Source organism: Numenius arquata, chromosome 10 (assembly GCF_964106895.1).
Source record: "Numenius arquata chromosome 10, bNumArq3.hap1.1, whole genome shotgun sequence".
Taxonomy (NCBI): domain Eukaryota; kingdom Metazoa; phylum Chordata; class Aves; order Charadriiformes; family Scolopacidae; genus Numenius; species Numenius arquata.
The window spans coordinates 19,795,309-19,817,244 of record NC_133585.1 but is presented as its reverse complement, the minus strand read 5'-3'; the positions used below and the strand labels follow the sequence as shown (position 1 = coordinate 19,817,244).

The following is a 21,936-nucleotide window of genomic DNA, read 5'->3' as shown; positions in this document are numbered from 1 at the left end:
TTGGCACAGTCTCCATTTGATAGCTTCCCATCTGCTCGCCCAATTTATATCCACTGAATTTGCTAACAAAATCAAGTTTTTATTGCTAGCCACATTGCAAAGCTGATACAGCTGTGGGAAAATGGGCTGCACTCAATTTCTCCTTACGCTTCATCAACCAAAGCGTGTGCCGATGCTGACTCTTTGCTGGCAGCAGTGGGGACAGACATTGCAGCAGGCGACAGGTTCCCCTCCAAACGCACTGCACAATTCATGGGTATATTTATTTGCTCTGCTGAGGGCCAGAGTAAAGCCTAGAGGTGACGCCAGGAAAATGTGTACTGACTGCAGATATTTTACAGTTTGCGTTCTAGATTACATTTATCCTCAAATCTTGTGGTGACTTAGTCCACAAACTAATATGTTACATTTAGTGGAAGTATACATTTGGGGATGGCAAGAGGGAAGAAAAGTACAAGCAAAGATAGCAGAGCAGCAACAGGAGATGAAGAGAAATGTCTGATATTAAAGGTAAGCCTCCTTAATGGCTCTCTAGCAATCCCATTCCCCTTCCGCAGCCACAATCTTTCACTGCTTCCACTGCGCCCAGAAGAGGCACTTGTCTCTCCCAAAATGAACCAAATCGAGGAAGTCAGGACAGCAGAAAATTAGTAATTTATGTGTCAGATTGGCTTCCAGTGAAGCCCACTTGCTGCAGAAAGCCTCGGCTGAGCTGGAGAGGGCACAGGAACAGATTGCCCAGGGCAAGGCGAGAGCAGAACCATAACGTTTAGCATCCGTTAGCCATTAGTCACGCTTTGTGCGACAGAGAGGGGAAAAAACAAACCTAAGTAGCCGTGGTAGCAAAGCCCCGGAAATAGGCTTTATGGTAAAAGAGCAGTAGGTTCGATCTTCACACAGGGCTGTATCCAAACAGCCGGAACTCCTGCATGGGATTTCCTTCCGGGGGTCTGTGCGGTTCCCCAGCTCCGCCCTGCACCACCCCACATGTAAGTTTTCAGCCAGGTCCACTCCCAGTTACACCAGTTTCCAGCCACATCAGCTCCCGGCCAGGCTTCACCGTGCAGCCGTTCAAACCCTCACCTCGGCACAAGGAAGGAGACAGCAAAGAGACGGGGTGACCCCCGGCTGGGCGATACCCCACTGACAAGTGACTGAGCAGGCAAGAAAGGAGCACGGTTCCGCCTTCACTCTAAACCAACAAGGAAATGGGGGTTTCTTTAGAGAATTCTTTCGTGCACAGCCACCGTTCAGATTTTTTTAAGTGTAAAACCCCCAAGCCCCTAGATCCTCACAAAACTATGCTTCTTGCCTCATTTAACCCATCAGTTGGTTAATTTAATTTAGGTTTTGCATCTGCAAAGCAGTAACTCTGTTGCCCACCTTAACATAGGCAGGAGATTCTTTCATACGCAGCTCAGATTGTGTCCTCTTTGAGGACAACTCACAGGATCCTGCTTTCCAACCCACAGCACAAAGGAAAAGCGTAGCTTTTCCACATTTTCAGGGCTGCCTTCCTTTTCCTGCCCAACTACTCACCCTTTTCTGAAAGGACAAACAGAAAAATCGAATCAGCTTCAACACCCTTAAGCTGTGATTTTCACAGCTTTCCATCAAACAAAATTTTCCTTTACCGTTAAAGGTAATCTTGAGGTTCGATTACTCTGGAGTAGAACCGCCATTTCTTAATTGTTCATCAAGGCCCAAACTGTCCCAAAATTTATGAACATCCCCCCTTTATTATTTTGTGTGTGTGTGTGTCTCAATGAGGAGGGATGGCTTTGTCTTTTCCAATCCCCCTTCCGTTCATAGAAGCGCTTCTTAGCAAGGAAGAAGGTTTTAGGAATAATCCTGGTGGACTGCTATGGAAATCAAATACACTGCTGACCAACAATTCCCATGCAACACACAAAGCATGGACGTGTGTTCAAAAAGCACATTCTGTTTGGGGTTTTGCGTGTGTGGATTTTTTATATTTTTTTTTTCATTTTATAGAGGCGACTCTTGTAGACTAAGTGTTATGGTTTGACAAAACCCATAACAATTTATTGTTGTTTAAACAATTATTCTATCACCCAAGAACCCCTCCCCACCCGGAAAGGGGAATTGGGGAACACAGAGAACCACGAGGGTTGAAATATAAATAGATTTAATAGAATAGGACTAAATAATTAATACTGAAGAACCAGTATTAATCCCGATACTGATATAAGATATACAGGAATTATACTCGGCCAATTCTCTCAGCAGGAAGCTGTGCACTCCCAGCAGGGACAGCAAATGGCCTGGACAACGGACACTGAGCACAACAGCTTCAGGAGGAAGGGAAGGGCTCAGGGCTCCGGCACCGGGGCAAGGAATTGTCTGGACCCGCCGCCATCAAGGGAGAGAGAGCTACGCAGCAAACTTTTCTAATTTATATTGAACGTGACGTTCCTGGTATGAAATAATCGTGTTGGCCAGCCTGGGTCAAGTGCCCAGGCCTCGCTCCTCCTTGTCCCTGCACCTGGCAAGGCTCGAAAACACCGAGACCTTGAATCCCACAGAGCCTGGCTGGCTATAAAGTAAATATTTTCATTAATTCAGACACTAGAGTCTTCTAAAAGTGCCTTTTCCCCCAGCATTAGAAGAAGAGTTAGTCCTGTGTCGTTCAACCCAGGACAACTACGGCAGGTATTCCCAACAAACAATGGCAATGGATGCCATGACAAAAATAAAGCAAAACTTGTAAATCCAAGGTCAACACCCAGTACAGAGCGCACAGAGAAGAAAGAAAGAGGGATTAATCAGTGCAGGGATATTCAAGAAAACTTTCTCAACAATCTTCTTGTATTAAAAAGAAAACAATTATACTTGCAAGTCACTTGCAGAAAATTTTAATAATTTGCCAAATATACAGCTATTAGAATTACCCTAAGTATCACTTATAATTACAAAAGTTGGTAGATAGCATAGTACAATGTTCTATAAAATAAACACATATAATATTAACAACACCCCCTGCAGTCCAATAATGGCAAAAAAATAGCAAATGAAACTACAGACACATACAAATTAGAGGAGATTGAGTGACAGCTTTAGACACTTGAATCAAAGAAAGTGAGACCAGACCAGACGAGATACAATCATCCATCAAGCATAAATCATGTAGAATTTTAGGTTTTAAAAACAATTTAACAACACAACAATCAGGTGCAATTTCACATGCTTTCATTTCGCTTCCAGTACAGTTCCCAGAGTATTAAAGTGCCTTTGTGCACTCTAGTTTCAGGTGCAACACACATCGTATTTGGAAGTTACTTCATAGGTCACTTTTTAAAAAAAAAAAAAAAAAAAAAAAGTATGATAGGTATTGGAACCAACGGACACGATCCAAACTAAGGTCTTTTTCAAGTACCTTTGTTCAGACTATTTGCTGTTTAATGTCATACAACGAACAAATTAAACTCCAATTACACAGGGCCCATCTCCACTAAAGAAAGGCTACAGTGAAAGATATTTCTTGAAGTGTGTTTTCTGCTGTACAACCCTCAGCTTTTCTCATTTTTTTCCCCCTTTCAGTTTCTCCTTTGGATGACGACCTTCTCTGCCGCTTTCATTTATCGACAGCCATGAGCATGGAAAACGGGCAGTATTTGGCCTGTTGCTATGCGGAGTCATGGACTTCACCGATAACATCCTACAACCCTCTGCTGTAACTCGATGAACGGGCACGGCATATTCTCCCTGTGAGGGAACTGAAAACTTGCAGCCTTCGGATCTTGTTCCCTAGCGATCACCTGCACTGCAGAACTGACCAGACCTCCTACTCGGGGCTCCTTAGGAACTTCCACCGCTCCCCGCTACGCTACCTCCTTAAACCCAAATATTCATTGCAGAAAGAAACAAGGAAAGCTTCACGCAGTTTGGCTGTCACTCACCTTTCCCCCAAAATGTCCTCTTCAAAACACAGATAAGGAAGATTTCATAAAACCTATGATCCAGTCTCCCATGGAAGTACGCTCTCCACTAACGTTCCATTCCTACTCTTTCACGGGAAAAAGCACAAGAGGGAAACGGCATTTCCCTCAGTAGTTGAGGCATTTTGCTGGTGTTTTTCAATATCTGCACTTCTAAGAGCAGTTATGGGGCATAAGTCTTTTCACTTTAAATCATTCCACAATGATGCTACAGGAGGTTACCAGCGGCCAGAGCTGAAGAGGGCACTCAGGAAGAAAGCTTACTTGGAGGGGGAAAAAAAAAAAATTAGAAGGGAGGATAAACAACTAGCGATGACTTCAAACAGCAGAAGTGGAAGAACAGAGATTCACATCCACCGTCCTCCTATACTTGATGACACTGCCCATTGTGAAGTGGGAAATTTCATTGGGAAATGGGAAAACAGTTACAGTGATCTGCAATCACTGTAAGCGCCCCCGCAGGTGACGCCTGCCTTTTGCCACTGCCGCTGCTGCCGCCGCACGGGAAAAGGCCCATTTTAAATGCTGCGTGATCCCGGCTCGGATCAGCAAGAGCTCTCTGCAGGTGAGGAAGTTTTACTGGGCCTCTAGATGTATATAATTCGCTCGAGTTACTTAAAATACCACGGGCACTGAAGTATTTCAGTATCAACTCTGCAATCAAACTAAAGGGAATCGGTGATTTCCTGATCTACCGAGTACTTTAGGAATTCTCCATGAAACTGTAGGGTTATAGAAAAGAACAATCGGAGTATGCATTACAGCAGGAAAAAAAAAACAGAAACCAGCACAAGTTTCATTTGAATCACAACTATATGTAAAGTCTCTGGTTTAGTTCATAAAATGATTTGATTAAAATATTTTAAACGTTTCATAATGGTATAATAATTTCCAACGTTACTTATGCAACAAGTTTCACCCATATCCAAAAATACCATATATGTAAATGCTTTTTTATAAAACTTTATACAATTCAAGCTCTCATTAGGTAAGCCTGTACACAATTCTCACAATCACCCAGGTAGAAAGTCTTCGGCAAAGTATATCCTCAGAGATACATGAACGACAACGCTTCCATCAATCTTCCCCTTTGACAATCCATTCTGCTAAATCAAACTCTTATTGCTTAAAATCGAAACAGACAGGTTTCATCAAGGACCGATACACCACACCCTTCTGGGGAAGGGACCCGCTTTCGGTTTTGTTTCACAAATACCTATTTCAGTTTGTTTCAGAAATACCTATAGGCCTTGTTACTGTAAAGATTTCCAGGTAACTGTCACCCGTCCTCTACACTTCATACAGAGAACGAGAGAGACCTCGCTGGGAGGCAGGAGATGGACAGCAAGACATGCCTTCAGTGACCAGCATCTCCCTCTTCATTTTCTAATTAATTCCCTCAGCTGTTTAATGATTTCCGTGAATGCATCTCCAGCTATCACTGAAAGCAATCTGATTAGATACAAGACACCAGAAACACCAATAAAAATGTGCAAGAACGATGTGAATGTAACGCCTTCGCAGGCAGAAATTCACAGTTGGTACTACGCCCAAACACCTCTACCGCAAGCTTTATTTACACAACTTCCAATTAAAAATATTGTTATCTCTCAAGCTACATTTTAAATTAACAGAAATACATCCATAATGACTACTGGTAAAAAAAAAAAAAAAAAAAACATGATAAAGTTATTTTATTTTTTTTTTATTCAAAATATTCTGACAGTTTAACAATATTCCAGGTGCGTTACAAACACTGCCGTAGTCAACACAACAATCAACACTCCAAGAGCATTCAAACACTGAAGACAAATATCTTAAAGCGGAGACAGGAGAATGCGTTTATACTAAGAGCAAACACATCATTTTCCAATAACTGACTTTGAGGCAGATGTCCGATTTCTCCGGCACAAAATGGATTAAAATCCAGAGGAGATGAATTACGGAGGACGAAAATTCAGACCTGTAAATGTTTTCTCCTATATTTTCTATAAAACATTGTGAATTTATCATACAAGGCCACTCCCAGCCTTGGGCTACTCTAGTGTTGACTATTCACGGGATAGAACAACAAAAATCATTAACAAAGAAACCGGCGTCCAAGCAAACAAAACCACAAACTCTTCCTAGAATATGGCTTAAATTAGTTCACAGAGCGTTGGGAATATATTAACTATACGGTGCAATGGAAATACCGGGGAGAAAAAAGAAACACTCTCTTCCTGGTATTTTCACGTCAGCCTTCACCACAATCTGCATAAAATTTTCAACCAAATGATACTGTCCCTCCTGGAAGCGTCTTTTCCCATGCTTCCAAAATACTACGTTACTAACAGATCGCTTTTCATTCTTGAACGTGTTGGCCAATATTAGCTCTAAAGTTTAAACAATATAGTTCTACGCATAATACCCTGTTTCTTTCAATTAACCCAGGTTCTCGAATAGAGCTAAAAATTCAGCTTTATTTAAAACGGGAATATTTGCTTGAAAAAGTATTTCTCTCTTCCCAATATAGAAACCAGATGCCGAATCGAGAACTTGCGAAGGTGTGTACCCAAAGGAGTGCGTAGTGCAGGACACCAGAGAGAGAGAGCAGCAAGGCCACGCCGTCACATTTAAGTCGTAAGTTCGTAAAAGAATTACGTTTCCAATTATCAAATCCATCCTAAAAAATTATACTTCTGGGGCTTGCTTAAAGCATTAAAATCTTGCTCCGTAGATGCCAAGAATCCTCCATCCCATCACTTTTCACAGGGCTGACCTTGCAGGCCTGGTAGGACAGCCGCGTACACGGTGTACAGAAGAGAAACATCAAAAAAACGCTTCGGATACATCATCCTGATCTCAAATATTCCATACGAAAGCTTAAATTTTGCCTGCGAGAAAGAAGGAAGTGGGACAACTTTCAAATTACACCGCTTGCCTGTGTGTCAGTAAAAAAAAATTAAATTTAAAAAAAAAAAAAAAAAAAGAGAGGTGGCTTTAGCCCCGGGTAGGAGAGCCCCAACTCCACTGCCACGAACGGAGGTACGTCTGGTCACTCCAGGGCTGAAGTAGATCTTCTCAGCAAAGGCTCCTTCACCTGTATTGCTCGTCCTTTCCAGTCGGTGCTCCCCAGCAGCGGAAACGTGGAACGCTTCTTGCGAAAACACAAGCGGCAGACAGCTAGAGGAGATCTCTGTAGGCTTACTCAAAATGCTTTGTTTCGATTAGTTTGCTTTTAAAAGCAATGTTTTTGGAGAAGGGCCATCAGAACAAAGGAGTGCGGCATTTCCCTCGGTCACAACATCAGACACTCCGTTAACAAATTGACTTAATCTCCTAAACCAAATTAGTTCCTGGAACATCTCGCGTTTGCATTCTTGCACTCTTTTCTTAGGAACAAACAGTTTCTCTAGTGGTTGTGCAGTTTAAGCCCGTTAACGGTATTTTACTCCAGCATTTTCTTAGCACCTCAACACAAATCACGTTGTAGCTTGTCCGTGGTGAACATCGGCTACAGACAACCACCACGAGGGGAAGTGCCCACAACCGGGGTTGAAAGAACAGCGACGTCATCCCGTGACGTTGAAAAGCACTTTTTCGATACACTGGCTTCCAGGTGAGACTACTGGCTCAGAGGGGGATTTCTCTCCAAGCAGGGTTAACTCCAGTTATTCAAATAAAGTCAACACAAGAGGGCAGTACTGAGGACATCAATCCCGCACCTCAGCGTTTTCAGTCCTTTTTCTAAAAACCTGTTAATGGAGATAACGGCTCAGTGTCAAGGCTAAGTGGGCGAGTGTTATCTACACTGAAGTCATGAGGGAAAACTAACATCACCCTTGCTTATAGTACAGCTGTCCTCCTTGGATTTAAGCCAACTATATACATTTCACCCTACTCATTCACCTCTCTGGCTTAATCTCCAGTATCCTCATCCTTTCACGCTCCCTATTATCAATTATCCCTAACTATCAATTATTTTCCTGAGTGAGATTATAAAAAGTTAAACCCTTCTACCAAAAGTACAAAGACAAATAAAATATAGAACAATACAAACCCAGTTATACAGCGTTACAAGTGCAGAAATTCGTCGGGTTGTTGCTCTTTTATCATTGGCCCCCAGTAAAAACCATAGCAAAGAATTTAGCTATCCAAAATATTTTGAAGTACTGTGATTAAATTCTTCAGCCCGTAAATGTAGCCCTCATCCTTTGTGTTGCTAGGAAACACATGAGCAAAATCAATCATTCGGACTTCCACATTCGCCTTTTCCTTCATCTCTGCTGGCATGTGACAGAAAACTTTTTCCAGTTGGGGTATAACGTTCCCGTTCAGATGCTCCTGCGTAATGCACGCGCTGCTTTTCCACACGTTGCCTTGCTCCAAGTTTTCGACTTTCAGCGAGAGTTGACTGTGGTGCCTCTTGGAATACGCCTTTTTGTGAAGTGCGTAAAATTTGGACAAGCCTTTACTCACAGAGGCCTCAATTTTTCCATTCTCGGTAGAATTTATTACATGAATATTATTATTATACTCCAGTATGTCTCCACCTGATAACAGTCCCTTGGGCACTCCTCTCTTCTCTGCCAAGGTGACGTCACTCAGCCGCACGGTTGTTGCCTGACATGAGCCTTCATAAACGAAGAGCAATGAGCTGGCATAAAAGTTGAGTTGCTTCTGGCCCTCAAACCACTCCAAAATTTTCTGAATCTTCTGAATGCTGGCAGCTATCGCATCTTTCCTCAAGCAGTACCCATTGTGGAAAAACTTGGAGATGCCTGCAAGAAATAGGCACGTTTGGGGATTATTTTCACCTCTGAAATCAAACATTTTTCATATTTCTTTTGGGATGACAACAGATCCCTTGAGATATTCAAGGTGAAGCTCGACGAGGCCCTGGGCAACCTGGTCTAGTTGGGGGTGTCCCTGCTGACTGCGGGGAGGTCGGACTAGATGACCTTTGGAGGTCCCTTCCGGCCTGGACCAATCTATGAATCTATGAATCTCGATTTGAAGAAATACACAGTATTCACACAGTTGCCTTTCAGGGAATTATTAACTAAATCAAAAGCGAATCAAGAAACTCTGATACCTTCAGTCGCCTCACCTGCGTAAGGCCTGCTGTGTAATACTACGCATTGGGCTTCCGATAGAAATGAACTAATCAAGGTATCAAACAGTAGACGAACACGGTTCGTCTGCTCTCCAGATCATTTTAGTAATTTTTGGGCGGGGACCCATTAAACGCTCCAAGGATAAACAAGCTCAAGCAGCTCTTTATCACCCGTGACGGAGCTGACATGTTAGTGCCAGCTCTGGAGAGGGGTGTGTTCGTGTCTGTGTACGTGTCCTTCTATCCCTTGGTGGGGAACAGATGAAGAGACGTCAATTAATGACTAATTTGAAATAGTTATCACCACCAAACAGCTGTATTTTTATTTGTTGTTCGTATCGATCACCGAATTCTGGCACACGAATTCCCTTACCGTCCTTTACTGTTTCCTTTGTCAAGCTCCTTCCGTAGTGCTGGTTTTGCGTCTCGTAGCTGTCAGAAGAGACGTGGTAAACCTGCAAGAAACAAAGAGGTCACTCCACTCATTTCGAACAACCAGTAGAGCTACCAGACACCTTACAGGGGGGCTACAAAATCTTTGGGACCCTTTAGCCCTCCCTTAGCTTTAAGTTCCTTGCCGCGGTCGGCGCTGCCCTCTAGTGCTCTGATCCGCAAAATCCTCCCCCTTCACGTCTTTGGGGCTAAGCTGCGGCTTTCCCGCGTTTCGGAAGACATCATTACGTTGGCAAAAATCAACATACCCATTAGAGGAAAACATTATTTTATTTTTTTTTTTACGGCACCTGAAACTATCGTGCTCCTGCTCGTGTTACTATGGATATTAAATCAGTACGACGTAACGAGCTAAAAAATTCAATGCAATTATTTGGAAGTTCTTAAAACTATAAAAATATTTAGCACGATGGCAAAACGATAAGAAATACTGTGATGTGGCCAGGAAGGCCCAGCTCCATGAGAGACACCTGAAACTATATTAAGATGTTTCAAACGAGGCTATACTCCATAAGTGACAACAGCCGGAGTGAAAGCTCTGTTCCAGCCTTGGTAACAGCACATCAGCTCTTGCCTGAAAGGGAGACAACTCCTACGGGTCCGGTTTTGTCCATAACAGGAATTGTTACCAGCTCAACAACTTAATTCAAAAATGTTTCACATAGAGAGAAAATGTGTCTCTAACTGAAATAATTTCCATAGCAGAAACATGCCAGCCTGCCAGGCCCGAGTCTAACTTGTTTATGAGAGCGCCGACAATTCTTATTTGCAGAAATAATGGTGTTACCAAGCAGGCAGTCGTCTCTGGCAGAAACTTTGTGCTTGGCACTCATTCAGACCACCCAACCCTGCGGCACCCACCCGGCTGCAGCGCCCTGCCCTCCCTTCACCACCCATAAAAAGAGAGGATCCCATGGAAAGCAGATCGGGGTGTGAGGCATCTGCCCCCCAATCCCTCCTTCGCGGTCTTTTTCTTGCTGGAACCCACAGAGACAGGTCCAGAACGGGGAAACATCAACACATAAAAAGGAGTGGTACATGAGCAATAATTAAAAAAAAAAAATCAGAATTCCCTGTTTCGATTACAGCCCCCCACCCTGAAACCTCTCTCTCACCCAAACCACGACGAGCACAATATGAAAACGTAGCTCCGTAACTCCTGCTTCCAAAGCAGCCGGGAAGTCACAGAAGCTTTATTTGAAAAACATAGAAGTCATTAATTTGCAGGTTCCGAAGGAACTTAGATCCTAGGTGTGCAATGAATTAGATGCCTTGCGTTGAAGAGGAGTTAATTCATCTCTGCGTTTAAGAGGCAGTAAATTATTCTGGTTATTCTAAGAAATAGTTGTAATCCTGAATGTTTCCACTCACTTGGTAGCGGAGACACTTCCCACTGTTACGTTACTTAAAGAAACTGATGCCCTGATGCCTGTTAAGTTGCAGAAGAGCACAGCAGAGGCGAGTTGTTCCAAACCAGCATCCAACAAGCGTGATTTCAGTTCCCACGAAGCCCATCGTTTCTCAACTTTTTAAATTTAAAGAGTCACAAGCCAAAGGTAATTAAATAAAGCAAGAATGAAATAAACACATTGCTTAGGAAGAGGATCAAAAGTCTGAGGATCACATCTCGGTTTTCACTGGCTGTGTCTTCCTTATAACAGTATCAAACCTCCTCGGTCGGTCAGTCGGTCCAGCGGCAGCTTCCTCCACGCACCAGCGCTGCGGGCACGCTCCTGAAAGAATCATCTTGTTTCCCAGAACCTTATCTCTTCCCCGTAGGAGCTAACAATTTTTGTGACACGGGCACTTGCACAAAAATACCGATGATTAAGATCTGCAAGCTCATTTTGTTTTCCAAAGAAAGGCTGGAGCAGCACGTAAGGTTCCTGTGCTTCTGAGCCGGGTTTCCCGGGAAGGCGCCCTACCTGTTAGGATTTGCCATCCCCTCCCAAATGGCTTTCGATATAGTCTGAAAATACCCAGGCAGATGGGCACGTTTTGCATTATCGGCGCCATTTTTAACGACACAAAACAGTTGGTGACAAACTACCAAGTCCCACACACGTACCTACGTGTAACGTATATATTTAACTATTTGTGAACAAGCGAGGACTCACAACAACCCGTGTTACCGCTGGGCTTGGCTGCAGACAACAGCGTTAAAAGGCAACACATACAGGTAATCATGAAAGTATTCTCCACGTTAGCCAAAGAGCTGTCTCTTAATACTGTTTCAAGCCTTTTCTCAACTGCGAGGAAGTGACTGTTTGAAACATTCCTGGAAAACCTCAACCAAATACAAACACCTTAAGCCCCATACCGAAAGCGGAAGAACAGAAAACCCGAGGTCAGAGATGATCTCTCATCAGTTCTTGCTTCACCCTCGCCTCTCCCTGCGAAACACGGGGATGGCTGTGCTGTAACACCGGAACACTAAATTTGCCTTGTCTGCAGACTTCTTGCTTCACCGCGCTTTTGTTCACACCGTCACCGCTACCGATTTGCTACTAACCCTTCCCAAAAGGGTATTTGCCTTGGAAGCAACCCTTTTCTGCATCCCCGTTGCTGCAGCCGTCTGTACTAGCCCATTTCTAGCAAAACGACGACAAGTCAAATCTGTAACCTTAAGAGCGGCCAAGAAACAGATAATACAGGAAAATCTCACTCCTTCTCCCCCTGCCACAGCTCGCTACGCGTTTGCTCTGGATTCACAAGGAATTCCACTGTATAGAAACCTCCTTCGATGATGTGCAAAACACCGCTTGCAGGAAAACTCCTGCTTCATCAGTGATTTTCACGTGTTCTTACTACCCCAGACCCGAGCTGTCGCAGCTGACTATGGGGAGGCTCCTCCTCGCGCCTACCAGCAGCCCCCATTCGGTGAGGTTTTTGCATCAGCAGAACTGGGATTCCGCACGCCAAAAAACCCAGCTCATTAACTGCCGAGGGAAATTATCTTCGGACTTTCTCAGCCTGCATTTGGCCTTTGTTTCCCCACCAGGTGTGAAGTTACTGCTGCTCACACACACACAGATTTCTGTACCCTTTTTGCGGTTACTGACAGTTCACCTGACGTCCTTGAAGACAGGGAAACCTCGAGCTAAAATAAAAACGTTGTTCCAGTGTGCTCTTTAAAAAATATAAAAAAAAAATAATAAAAAATCACAACCCTCGCAAGGTCTCCGTGGTGAGATACAGAGTTTGGAAGCCTCGCGACTGCAGCTCTGGGAGGTTAAGCTGAAGACTGGATTCAGAAAAACAAACCTCAAACCTTATGTAAGGTTATTTAGGGGGAATTCAGTCCTGACTTCCATGGTGAGGCAGAAAAATACACACGCTGTTCAAACACTTATCTGGGGCAACTCCCTAACTTCCAGCAAGTATAATTTAAATAGGTATTAATTAAGACCAGCCTGTTCGGGGGAGATACGGCTATCACAAAAATCTCTATTAAATAACTTGCAGACCTCCTTCACATCTGCAAAAAATATTATTAACTAATCCACGTGGATGAAACTGGAAAGAAAGTATTTTGAGGCAGGTCGTACAGCGGGGTACCTGCAGAGCGGAGGCTCACTCCATTGCACGCTCCGAGCTTCCCGAGCACCAGCCAGCGCCTGGGAAGCAGCTTCCCACGGAGCTCCCCGCACATCCCGCCAGGGCGGCCCCAGACCCGCTCTTCTAACAAGGACACGGAGATCAGAGATACACGCTCTGATGCTGAGACATCCAGACTTCATAGATTCATAGATTGGTCCAGGCCAGAAAGGACCTCCAAAGGTCATCTAGTCCGACCTCCCCGCAGTCAGCAGGGACACCCCCAACTAGACCAGGGTGCCCAGGGCCTCGTCGAGCTTCACCTTGACTATCTCAAGGGAAGGGGCCTCAACCACCTCCCTGGGCAACCTGTTCCAGTGTTCCACCACCCTCAGAGTAAAGAACTTGTTCCTAATATCCAATCTAAATCTCCCCTTCTCCAACTTAAAGCCATTGCCCCTCGTCCTGTCACTGCAGGCCTTTGTAAACAGACCCTCCCCAGCCTTCCTGTAGCCCCCCTCAGGTACTGGAAGGCCGCTATGAGGTCTCCCCGGAGCCTCCTTTTCTCCAAGCTGAACAACCCCAGCTCCCTCAGTCTGTCCTCATAGGAGAGGTGCTCCAACCCCCTGGTCATTTTGGTGGCCCTCCTCCGGACCCGCTCCATCAGGTCCATGTCCTTTCTATATTGAGGGCTCCAGACCTGCACACAGTACTCCAGGTGAGGTCTCACCAGAGCAGAGCAAAGTGGCAGAATCACCTCTCTGGATCTGCTGGCAACACTCCTTTGATGCAGCCCAGGATGCGATTGGCCTTATGGGCTGCGAGAGCACATTGCCTGCTCATGTCCAGCTTCTCCTCCATCAACACCCCCAAGTCCCTTCCCTCAGGGCTGCTTTCTGGTACCTCATCCCCCAGGCTGTATTTATACTGAGGATTGTTTCGGCCCAGGTGCAGAACCCTGCACTTGCTTTTGTTGAACCTCATGAGGTTCACCTGGGCCCACCTCTCCAGCCTGTCCAGGTCCCTCTGAATGACATCCCATCCCTCTGGTGTACTGACAACACCACACAGCTTGGTGTCATCTGCAAACTTGCTGATGGTGCTCTCAATCCCTCTGTCTATGTCTTTGATAAAAACCAACTTCAAAGGGCAAAGGGCCGAGCTGTCCGCCTCTCCTAATTTTTCCGTAAATAGACGTAACAGTGTGTTTTACGCTTACGCAGGTGAGAGCAAGCAAGTGTTTAAATATTACACGGAGTTTTCTGTTTACAGCGAGGCACCTCTGCGCTGGTAACTGGCGTCTGAAGGTCAGCACCCACCTGCAGCCGATGGGAGAACCCAGCTGAAAGGGGGGGGGGGGTAAGCAGGCAGCACCCCAGCTAACCCAAGGACACCCACCATCAGGCCACCACCTCGGCAGGGGACAACTCCAGCACCAGACCGAGACTCGCAACTGGGTACCTGTTGCCCAGACCTCATGATTGCCTCTATAGAAATAGATACAGGTTTCCTTCAGGTCTGAAGAACCCAGGTTTCTCTGTGGTCTTGTGATCGCTCCGGGAGCGATCCGCCACAGCAGAAGACTTAAACACTAAGTTTTAACAAGCCTTATTTTTTATTTTTCCAAAAGGAAGCACAACAAGGATTTGAAGAAAAAAAATAACAAAGGGAGAACTTAAATATATTCTCTTATTTGATACTGCTGCTTTACAGCAATGCTCTAATGCTATTACTGCTGCTGAGAGCATGCCCATTTATCTAAATCCATTTCTCTAAACACCCCCCCCCCCTTTTTTTTTTCTTCTGGTTAAAAAAACCCCACAAAAACCTTATGTTGTTGTTGCTAGACTGCGAGTGATAGAAGTACACACGTCCCTGCTTCTGCTGGCTAGGAAATTCAGCACAGGGTGGATGCATCCCTGCTCCCCTGTTTTTAAGACTATACTTATATATTATTCTATCTGTTGTTTCCGCCTCTTTCGCTTCTTTCTTTGTTCTTCTGCTAGTTGACAGAGTGCTTCGTATGATTAAGTATAGGTCCTTACATAAATAAGTTACAGAATGGAATCGTTTTGAAACTAATTCAGTGAAAAGACAGAAAAATAATCTCCTAAATAAAAGAAACGACACTGCACTTCAACGATGAACCATTTAAAAAAAATAGCTAAATACGTGATTTTTGGACTCCCAGAAGTTCCACAGAGCACCTCATTAGAACAGATTTCTTTTATGCCTCTTTTTATGTAATGGGGGGGAGGAGGGGGGGGGGGGCGGGGAAGGGCCACCTCTCATCTCATCCATCACCAGCTTTTTCCTAACATACAGGAAATCTTATCAGCCGTGAGGACACAAGCGGACCAGCTGTCGTACACACGACGAGTGTTTCGTGTAAGGAAAAACTGCTGGGAAAAAAAACCTGCCAGGGGAACCCATCTGCTAGAACTGCCCTAAGAGGATGCCACGAATCTCCTGAACTCTACAAAACAAAGCGCTTCCGAAACACACCCTTCAATCCACTGGTGGATACCGGACTCTGAGGAATTGCTGCCTTCAGTTCCGTCAGAGAGAGGAACAGATGAGCCCAACACGACGGCAAGAACACAAACCAGGGAGCCAAAGCGGGGAGAGAGGAAAGCTGAGGAGGCAGAAGAGCGGAGAGGTAACAGAAGCCAACGCAGAGAAACCAACCAGCGCCACGGTTTACTGCTCTTTTCAACCACTGCAGACATCGTTTCCAGACTTTTTTTTGGGGGTGGGTGTTCCTTATTTGGAGGTGGGGTTTTTTTTTCAGGGCTTTTGGTTGGTTTCTTTCATTCGCTGTAGGTTGTTTTGTTGGTGGTTTGTTTTTTGTTTTTTTTTAGTGTCCTGAGGATTTTCTTTTAGGTTTTGGTTTGTTTTGTCTTTCCTGTTTTCTTAGACATCAAAGCTTGAATTAGATTTACAACTGTAAAAAAAAAAACCCCAAACAGTTCTGGACATTTTTTACCATGGAAGAATATAAACACTAGATGCAGGATTTAATAGTTCGAATATTCCTCCTCTCCTAAATCTTATTAACGTATCAGAGCTTATGAAAATTACCACAATACTAAAAAGCGTTCATAAAGAACCCATAAAATGGACTCAGCTACACTCAATTTTAAAATATCTTGCAGGAACACGTGCTGTAGGTCAGGAAATTCACAGCTTTCACGAGGTACCTGCGTTACTGCATGCAATAGTTCAGAGGCACAAACAATGTATAGTAAACAATGGATTATACTGGTAAAGTTACATAACCACCAATTTGGGCTTTAAAACCACGTTTCGGAAATAATAGGGACTACGTGATATTCCAATCAAGATGTTCTGGAAGGAAAAAGAAAAAAAAAAAAAAAAACACACACACCTGCAGATATCAGGAATTGTGGATTCTGAGCAGATTGCAAATCCGAAAGGAGACCCCAACCCACACATCCTGCTTGTATTCAACAGCACACAAAATACTCTCACACCGCAAAGATATTTCTTATATATTTATACGTCTACTACTGAAACCACGTTGCAACTTACATTTTTGCTAGTGGAACCACACCTTAGTTTTCCAACTTACATCGAAGCTCTCGCTGCTTCCACACCAAATCTATGTCCTCACATCTGTTAAAGAAAGGAACCTCTCCACTAAATACGAAATTAGGGTTTTAACCAATGTTCTTGCAATGACTGTATTTGCTAAATGCATTTCCATGCCCTTTTTCTGTCTGTTCAGTGCATTAAGATGAATATAGTTTAGCACATGCCAAATGCCAGAACCACGTACATCAATCAAAGCTTTGCCAGATAGGAGGCTGGCTTCTTTTAAGGACAAATCATACACATTTTATTTATAAATAGATGACTGCTTATTTACAGCTTTTTTTTATGCACTGGTATCGATGGCTTTTGAGGTAAAAACCGACTATAAATAAATTCTGGGTTAAAAAAATAACCACCTATAACATTTTTGCTTGTGTCTCTTCATGACAGCTTATATGATGTGTGCTTTACAAAAAATAACATAGATAACTACGTTTTCTATTTTTCCTGGCCCTCTCTTGCTCTTCTAAAATAGAAACTTAATAAGCAAGCCCACCTCTGTATTAAAAATAACATTGAACGGGAAGATTAAAACCCAAATCCTCTACTTTCTGATTTGTGTCATCCCATGTTTTGTTCACCAAACACTAGCAAGCTTTATCCAGCAACTCTAACAGTTTAATACCCACCCAGGAGAGTGTTTTTCATCACAACCAGAACCTTGCAAAAATAAAGCAAGCAGACAGGCAGAGAGCACCCCATAATCAAGAGGCAGCAAGCTGAGCAGAGGAAATGCCTGGTGAAATTAAGCGTTTCTAAGTGTGAGAAAATGCCTGGTGAATTTAAGCTTTTCTAAGTGTTGCATGAGAGGAGGAGGAACCTTTTGAATTCTTTTTGGAAAATAAGTTCAACGTGCAATTTGGTACCGAAGGCACAAAACGAATCTCATCTAGTTTTAAACGCCAGCTGGGAAACAGCAATGCTGGGGGGAACCAGCATTATACATACAGTTGGAATTAGGGAATTGAAAGAATTTCTGCAACAGGATAAAGAAACCATTAAATGACAATGCCAGGAACAAGAGTCCCAAGCAAAAATACAGTGGAAGCAAGCACTCAGTCCTTTTGCGCTGTCATGAAACAAAAGAGATGAAGTACATTGTTTTACGCGAGATAAGAAAGGTTACGTGACGACATAAACCAAATCCAGAGCTATAATCTCCAGCCTTCCTTCTCCATCTAAACTGTTGGACTGGTTTTTGACTCGACTCCCACGTTCTCTCTCATAGGCTTACGTAATTACTGCTCATGACCACTATAATTTATAGCTGTAAAAGCTTATCTCAAGACAGAGTTAAGGCTGAGAGCCTAGACAATTAAGTACAAAACATTACAGAGATATTAGAATTATTTCAAACAATGGTGCAATCTGCGTGCCGTCGCTATCTAACGGCAGAGGGGAAGCTTATCAATGTCTTCAGCCATTTATGCTTGTTGATGCAGAGCTTAAGCAGCCCTGGCTTCGTGTGCGCGAGAAGGAAAACAAAAACCTCCTATCAAAAAGAAAATTATTCCTGCGCCAACCATAGCAGAAAAAAGTCCTTTAAATGCATTGCATCAGGAATTCATTACTGCCATCAACAAGTTTGTGTTACTGATCCACAAACATTCCGTGCGGCTTTTCTTTACGTGGAAGTTTAAGTAGCCAATAAACCAATATTGAATCTTCACCTAAGCCCAGGAAATGCAAGGATAGTACGGATGTCTGCAGGGCCTTATCCATCTCCAACTAAGCTTCCAATGGCAGCTGTTCCTCGAGCACGGAAGCATCGATGATGTTTTCTTCTGGTGGAAAGCTTTTTTACATGCAGAACGTAAGCATTTATAACTACACGCATCACCTCTAGGAGCTAACTTACTCTTCCCTAAATAGAAAAATTACATAAAAATTATTTTTATTTTTTAAAAAAAAAATCAAGATGAAAAATTTGGAGAGGATCCAGCTCGTTATTAAATCCTTGCAAAGCCTGGTTCAGCGAGGAAATCTCTGATACAAGCCTAAAGGTCAAAAAAATACTTTGATAATTTGCCATGTGAGAAGAATTAATTGCGGCTACATTCAGTGTTAAATAACTATGATCTGTCCTAACCCCCTTCTTGAACACATATACAGAACCCAGGTGGCAAATAAAATTCCCAGAAGGGACACAGAGAGAAGTTAAATGCTTGTTGTGAACGAGGGCAGTGTTTTGGAACATATTTCACACAATAGTAGATACCAGTACTACCAGCATATGCGGGCAACGCTTTATTTACATAAAACTTAAGAGGATTGTCATTTGCTAGAAAAAACAGACACTGTATCTGGTGGGGGAGAACAGGGCCAGAGAATGAATTGAATTTAAAAACAAAACAAGTCCTTACCCTCATGCCAAGTACCAAAAAGCCAATCTCTTCCATCAGCGGGTACTTGCTGACCTGCTGCTGTATCTTCTCAGCTGAAGCATACGGATCGTAACTTTTCTGACCTATTTTTACATCCATTATGCAAGGCTTATTAAACTTACGGGTCACATCTTCCAGTTTTAGATAGGTATCTGTTAAAAAGACAAAACTTTTATAAACAGTGGATCAAAGCAAAACAATCCTAGAGTTTCTGCTGAGCTTCTGTGGACGAAGGAGAATAATTTAAGGCTTAACATCACATGAGCTCTTTAAGGGTCAAATTTGTCTCTGAACACAGACTAAATCACCGTCACTGACACCCACAAATTCTGTTGGCATTAAATTCTAAATGCTTTATTGTTTAGAAAATTGTACACAATTAAAGTGTGTTAACATTGCACTTGAATTCAAATTATTGCCCAGATGAAATTAATGAGGAGCTTTTATTGAGCCATTAACATATTTCAAATAACATTAATAAGCACATACAAATGCAGGTTATTACGTAGCTGCTTTTGCAATGGAGACGGTGCTTTCTTTCGCTGTGTGAAAGGGCTAGAATTAAAACGGCAATTTTTCTTTGTGTCATTTTAAAAATCAAATTAACATTTCAGAGTCCTACCCTACCGGGGCCGAAACGCATCTCATTTTTCTTCTTTTTATCCCACTCCCCTCTGTACTCATTTCTCACGGCACACCTCTTGGTGAAGACACTCCTCAAATCCTAGGCTGCCTTTCATCCGTTTCCAAAAGTACCTTTGGGAGGGTGGGTGGACCAAAAAAAAACCCCCAAGCTCTTGGAGCGCCTGAAGATTTAAAGCAGTATCTAAAACCTGGTCAAACTGGTTTATGCGTTTCTCCAGTGCAGGCAAGAGACTATTACCAACATGATCTACGGCATTGATTGTCAGAACACAACAAAAAAACCCAAAAAACTTCAGTAACTGCTTGACTTGCAGACAACTCTGCTTGGAGGAAGCTCACACAGATCTCCAGCCCTTGCCAGGACATGGTACGCACCAAGACAACGCATGCCTCCTGCACACCCGCTTCTGCAAATCCACCCCTTCGTAGTCACAAACTTTCATGTAAAGTCTTTACATTAAAAGTTTAAAAACTTTACATTAAAAGTTAGTGACTTCACATTAAAGTTTGGTTTTCTTTTCTTTCAAGTACGGCCTATTCCATGAGTGTATTTCTTTGGCTTTAATATAATCTGAACAAACGAAAACACTGTGTTATTCCCCTGCTACTGCAGCATAATCTAAAACAGGATTGCCAAAGAAAGCAAAACCAGTTCAAGTTTAAAGAGAGAAGAGGGACAAAGCGCCTTGTTTTGATAGCTGCAGACAGGTAACAAAACCAGTTAGAGCCAAGAGAAAGGGAACAAGCAACGTCCCATTTCTACTTAACAAGTAGAAACACTATCTTAAGGATAAGAAATGAACTGAATTTTATTACTTTAGGAAGTCCTACTTAGAGCTTCAGTTTTTACACCATGATGATCGAATGTCCCAATTCCCCAAAGTACGTATGTGTCGGTCTGAAATAGGTTTGGTTTAATCCTTAGATGCCTGCTTTATGTATAAATGGGACTGAACGTGTTGTTAATGTAAAGTCGTTCTCAGGAGAGCATGTCAAACTAATACACTATTGAAAAAATACCCAGTCTTCCTTTAACTCACTGTATCAGCTTGCATTACTTTTCAGTGTCCTTTGGGCTACAGAATCAATCCAGCTACAGCGAAAAGAATTTTTATTATAGAGTAGCTCACCTATAAAACAGGTTCATTAACTACAACTGCAGGGATATCCAAGCTAAAATAACTCATGCTTAACTTTGAGAAGCTCAGAAAATGGCTGCAGTCCTTCACTACCAATTCCAAAATGCTTTGGGTTATGTTACAAGCACCTCCGGACTCAAACTGTTACAAAAACAAAATTATACAAATCGCAAGTTACAACAAACTGTTTAGATGCAATGTTTTTATCAACTGTATAGAGATGTATACAAAGTAGCGTAAAACATCTATTTCCAGAATACAACAAAGAGCAAACTCATAAAACCAACCAGCTTAAAAAGGAGAACTTTTCCCCAAACCCAGCATACTTCCCTTCAGACAACACGCAGGCAAGATCGTCATGCTCTTCCCACGTGAAGCATTTGTAGAGCACCCGTGGTTATCCCCTGTCCTCTGCTCCACTCCTCCAAATCTCTCTTTTTAAGCATACAGCACCAACATTCAGCACCTCCAAAATATTTCATGGTTCTAAATGACTGTCACTTTTTAGTTCACCATCCATTTCAGATCGGTTAAGCTAGAATATCTCCCTTACTGACCTCCTAAAAATGTAACAATTGCTATTTTTAAAAAATTAAGCATTAAAATAACTCAGGAGCTAATGCTAACCCTGGGAAATACTAATTACTTGGCAAAGTCTGAGAATTATCCAGAAATTACTCATCTCGTACTTTTTGGAATTATTATTTAAGCCTTCATGATTAGCTAACTACTAGATCAGAATTAAGACTACGTTGCATCTGTTCAATGCCCACCCCCACTCTCTGAAAGCTTTTTGTCCTTGCAGGGAAAGCAACACCACCATAAATAAAGCCTTACACCAAGTTTTTTTTTCTCATTACAGCTTCAGAAAAAATGCATCAAGCGCTTACACTTCGTTTTTCCTGGCAGTTTGGTTCTTATTTGAATTGGGCTCAAGATCTACGGTCTACTGAAACAGATCCCAAACCTGCAGTACCAGAAGCTATCACAACTTTCAACACTTAACCCCTACAATATCTCAAAGCATTAAGATTAAGGCAAACAAAGCAAGCTTCAGACTCAGGTGCTCTCAGTCTTTGAGGATCTGACCCCCGAGGTCATCAACA

General features: G+C 43.0%; 1 protein-coding gene across 1 annotated transcript in view; it reads right to left on the bottom strand.

Moving 5' to 3' along the window:
- Positions 1-2,868: 2,868 nt before the first annotated feature.
- IPMK (inositol polyphosphate multikinase) overlaps positions 2,869-21,936 on the bottom strand; it is a 44,770-nt gene continuing 25,702 nt past the window's right edge. The window contains exons 4-6 of the mRNA XM_074154854.1: positions 19,026-19,198; positions 9,431-9,512; positions 2,869-8,722 (exon numbers count right to left, since the gene is read on the bottom strand). Of these exons, the coding sequence (XP_074010955.1) occupies positions 8,088-8,722; positions 9,431-9,512; positions 19,026-19,198 (890 nt within the window). The 3' untranslated portion in view covers positions 2,869-8,087. The remainder of the gene's footprint in view (positions 8,723-9,430; positions 9,513-19,025; positions 19,199-21,936) is intronic.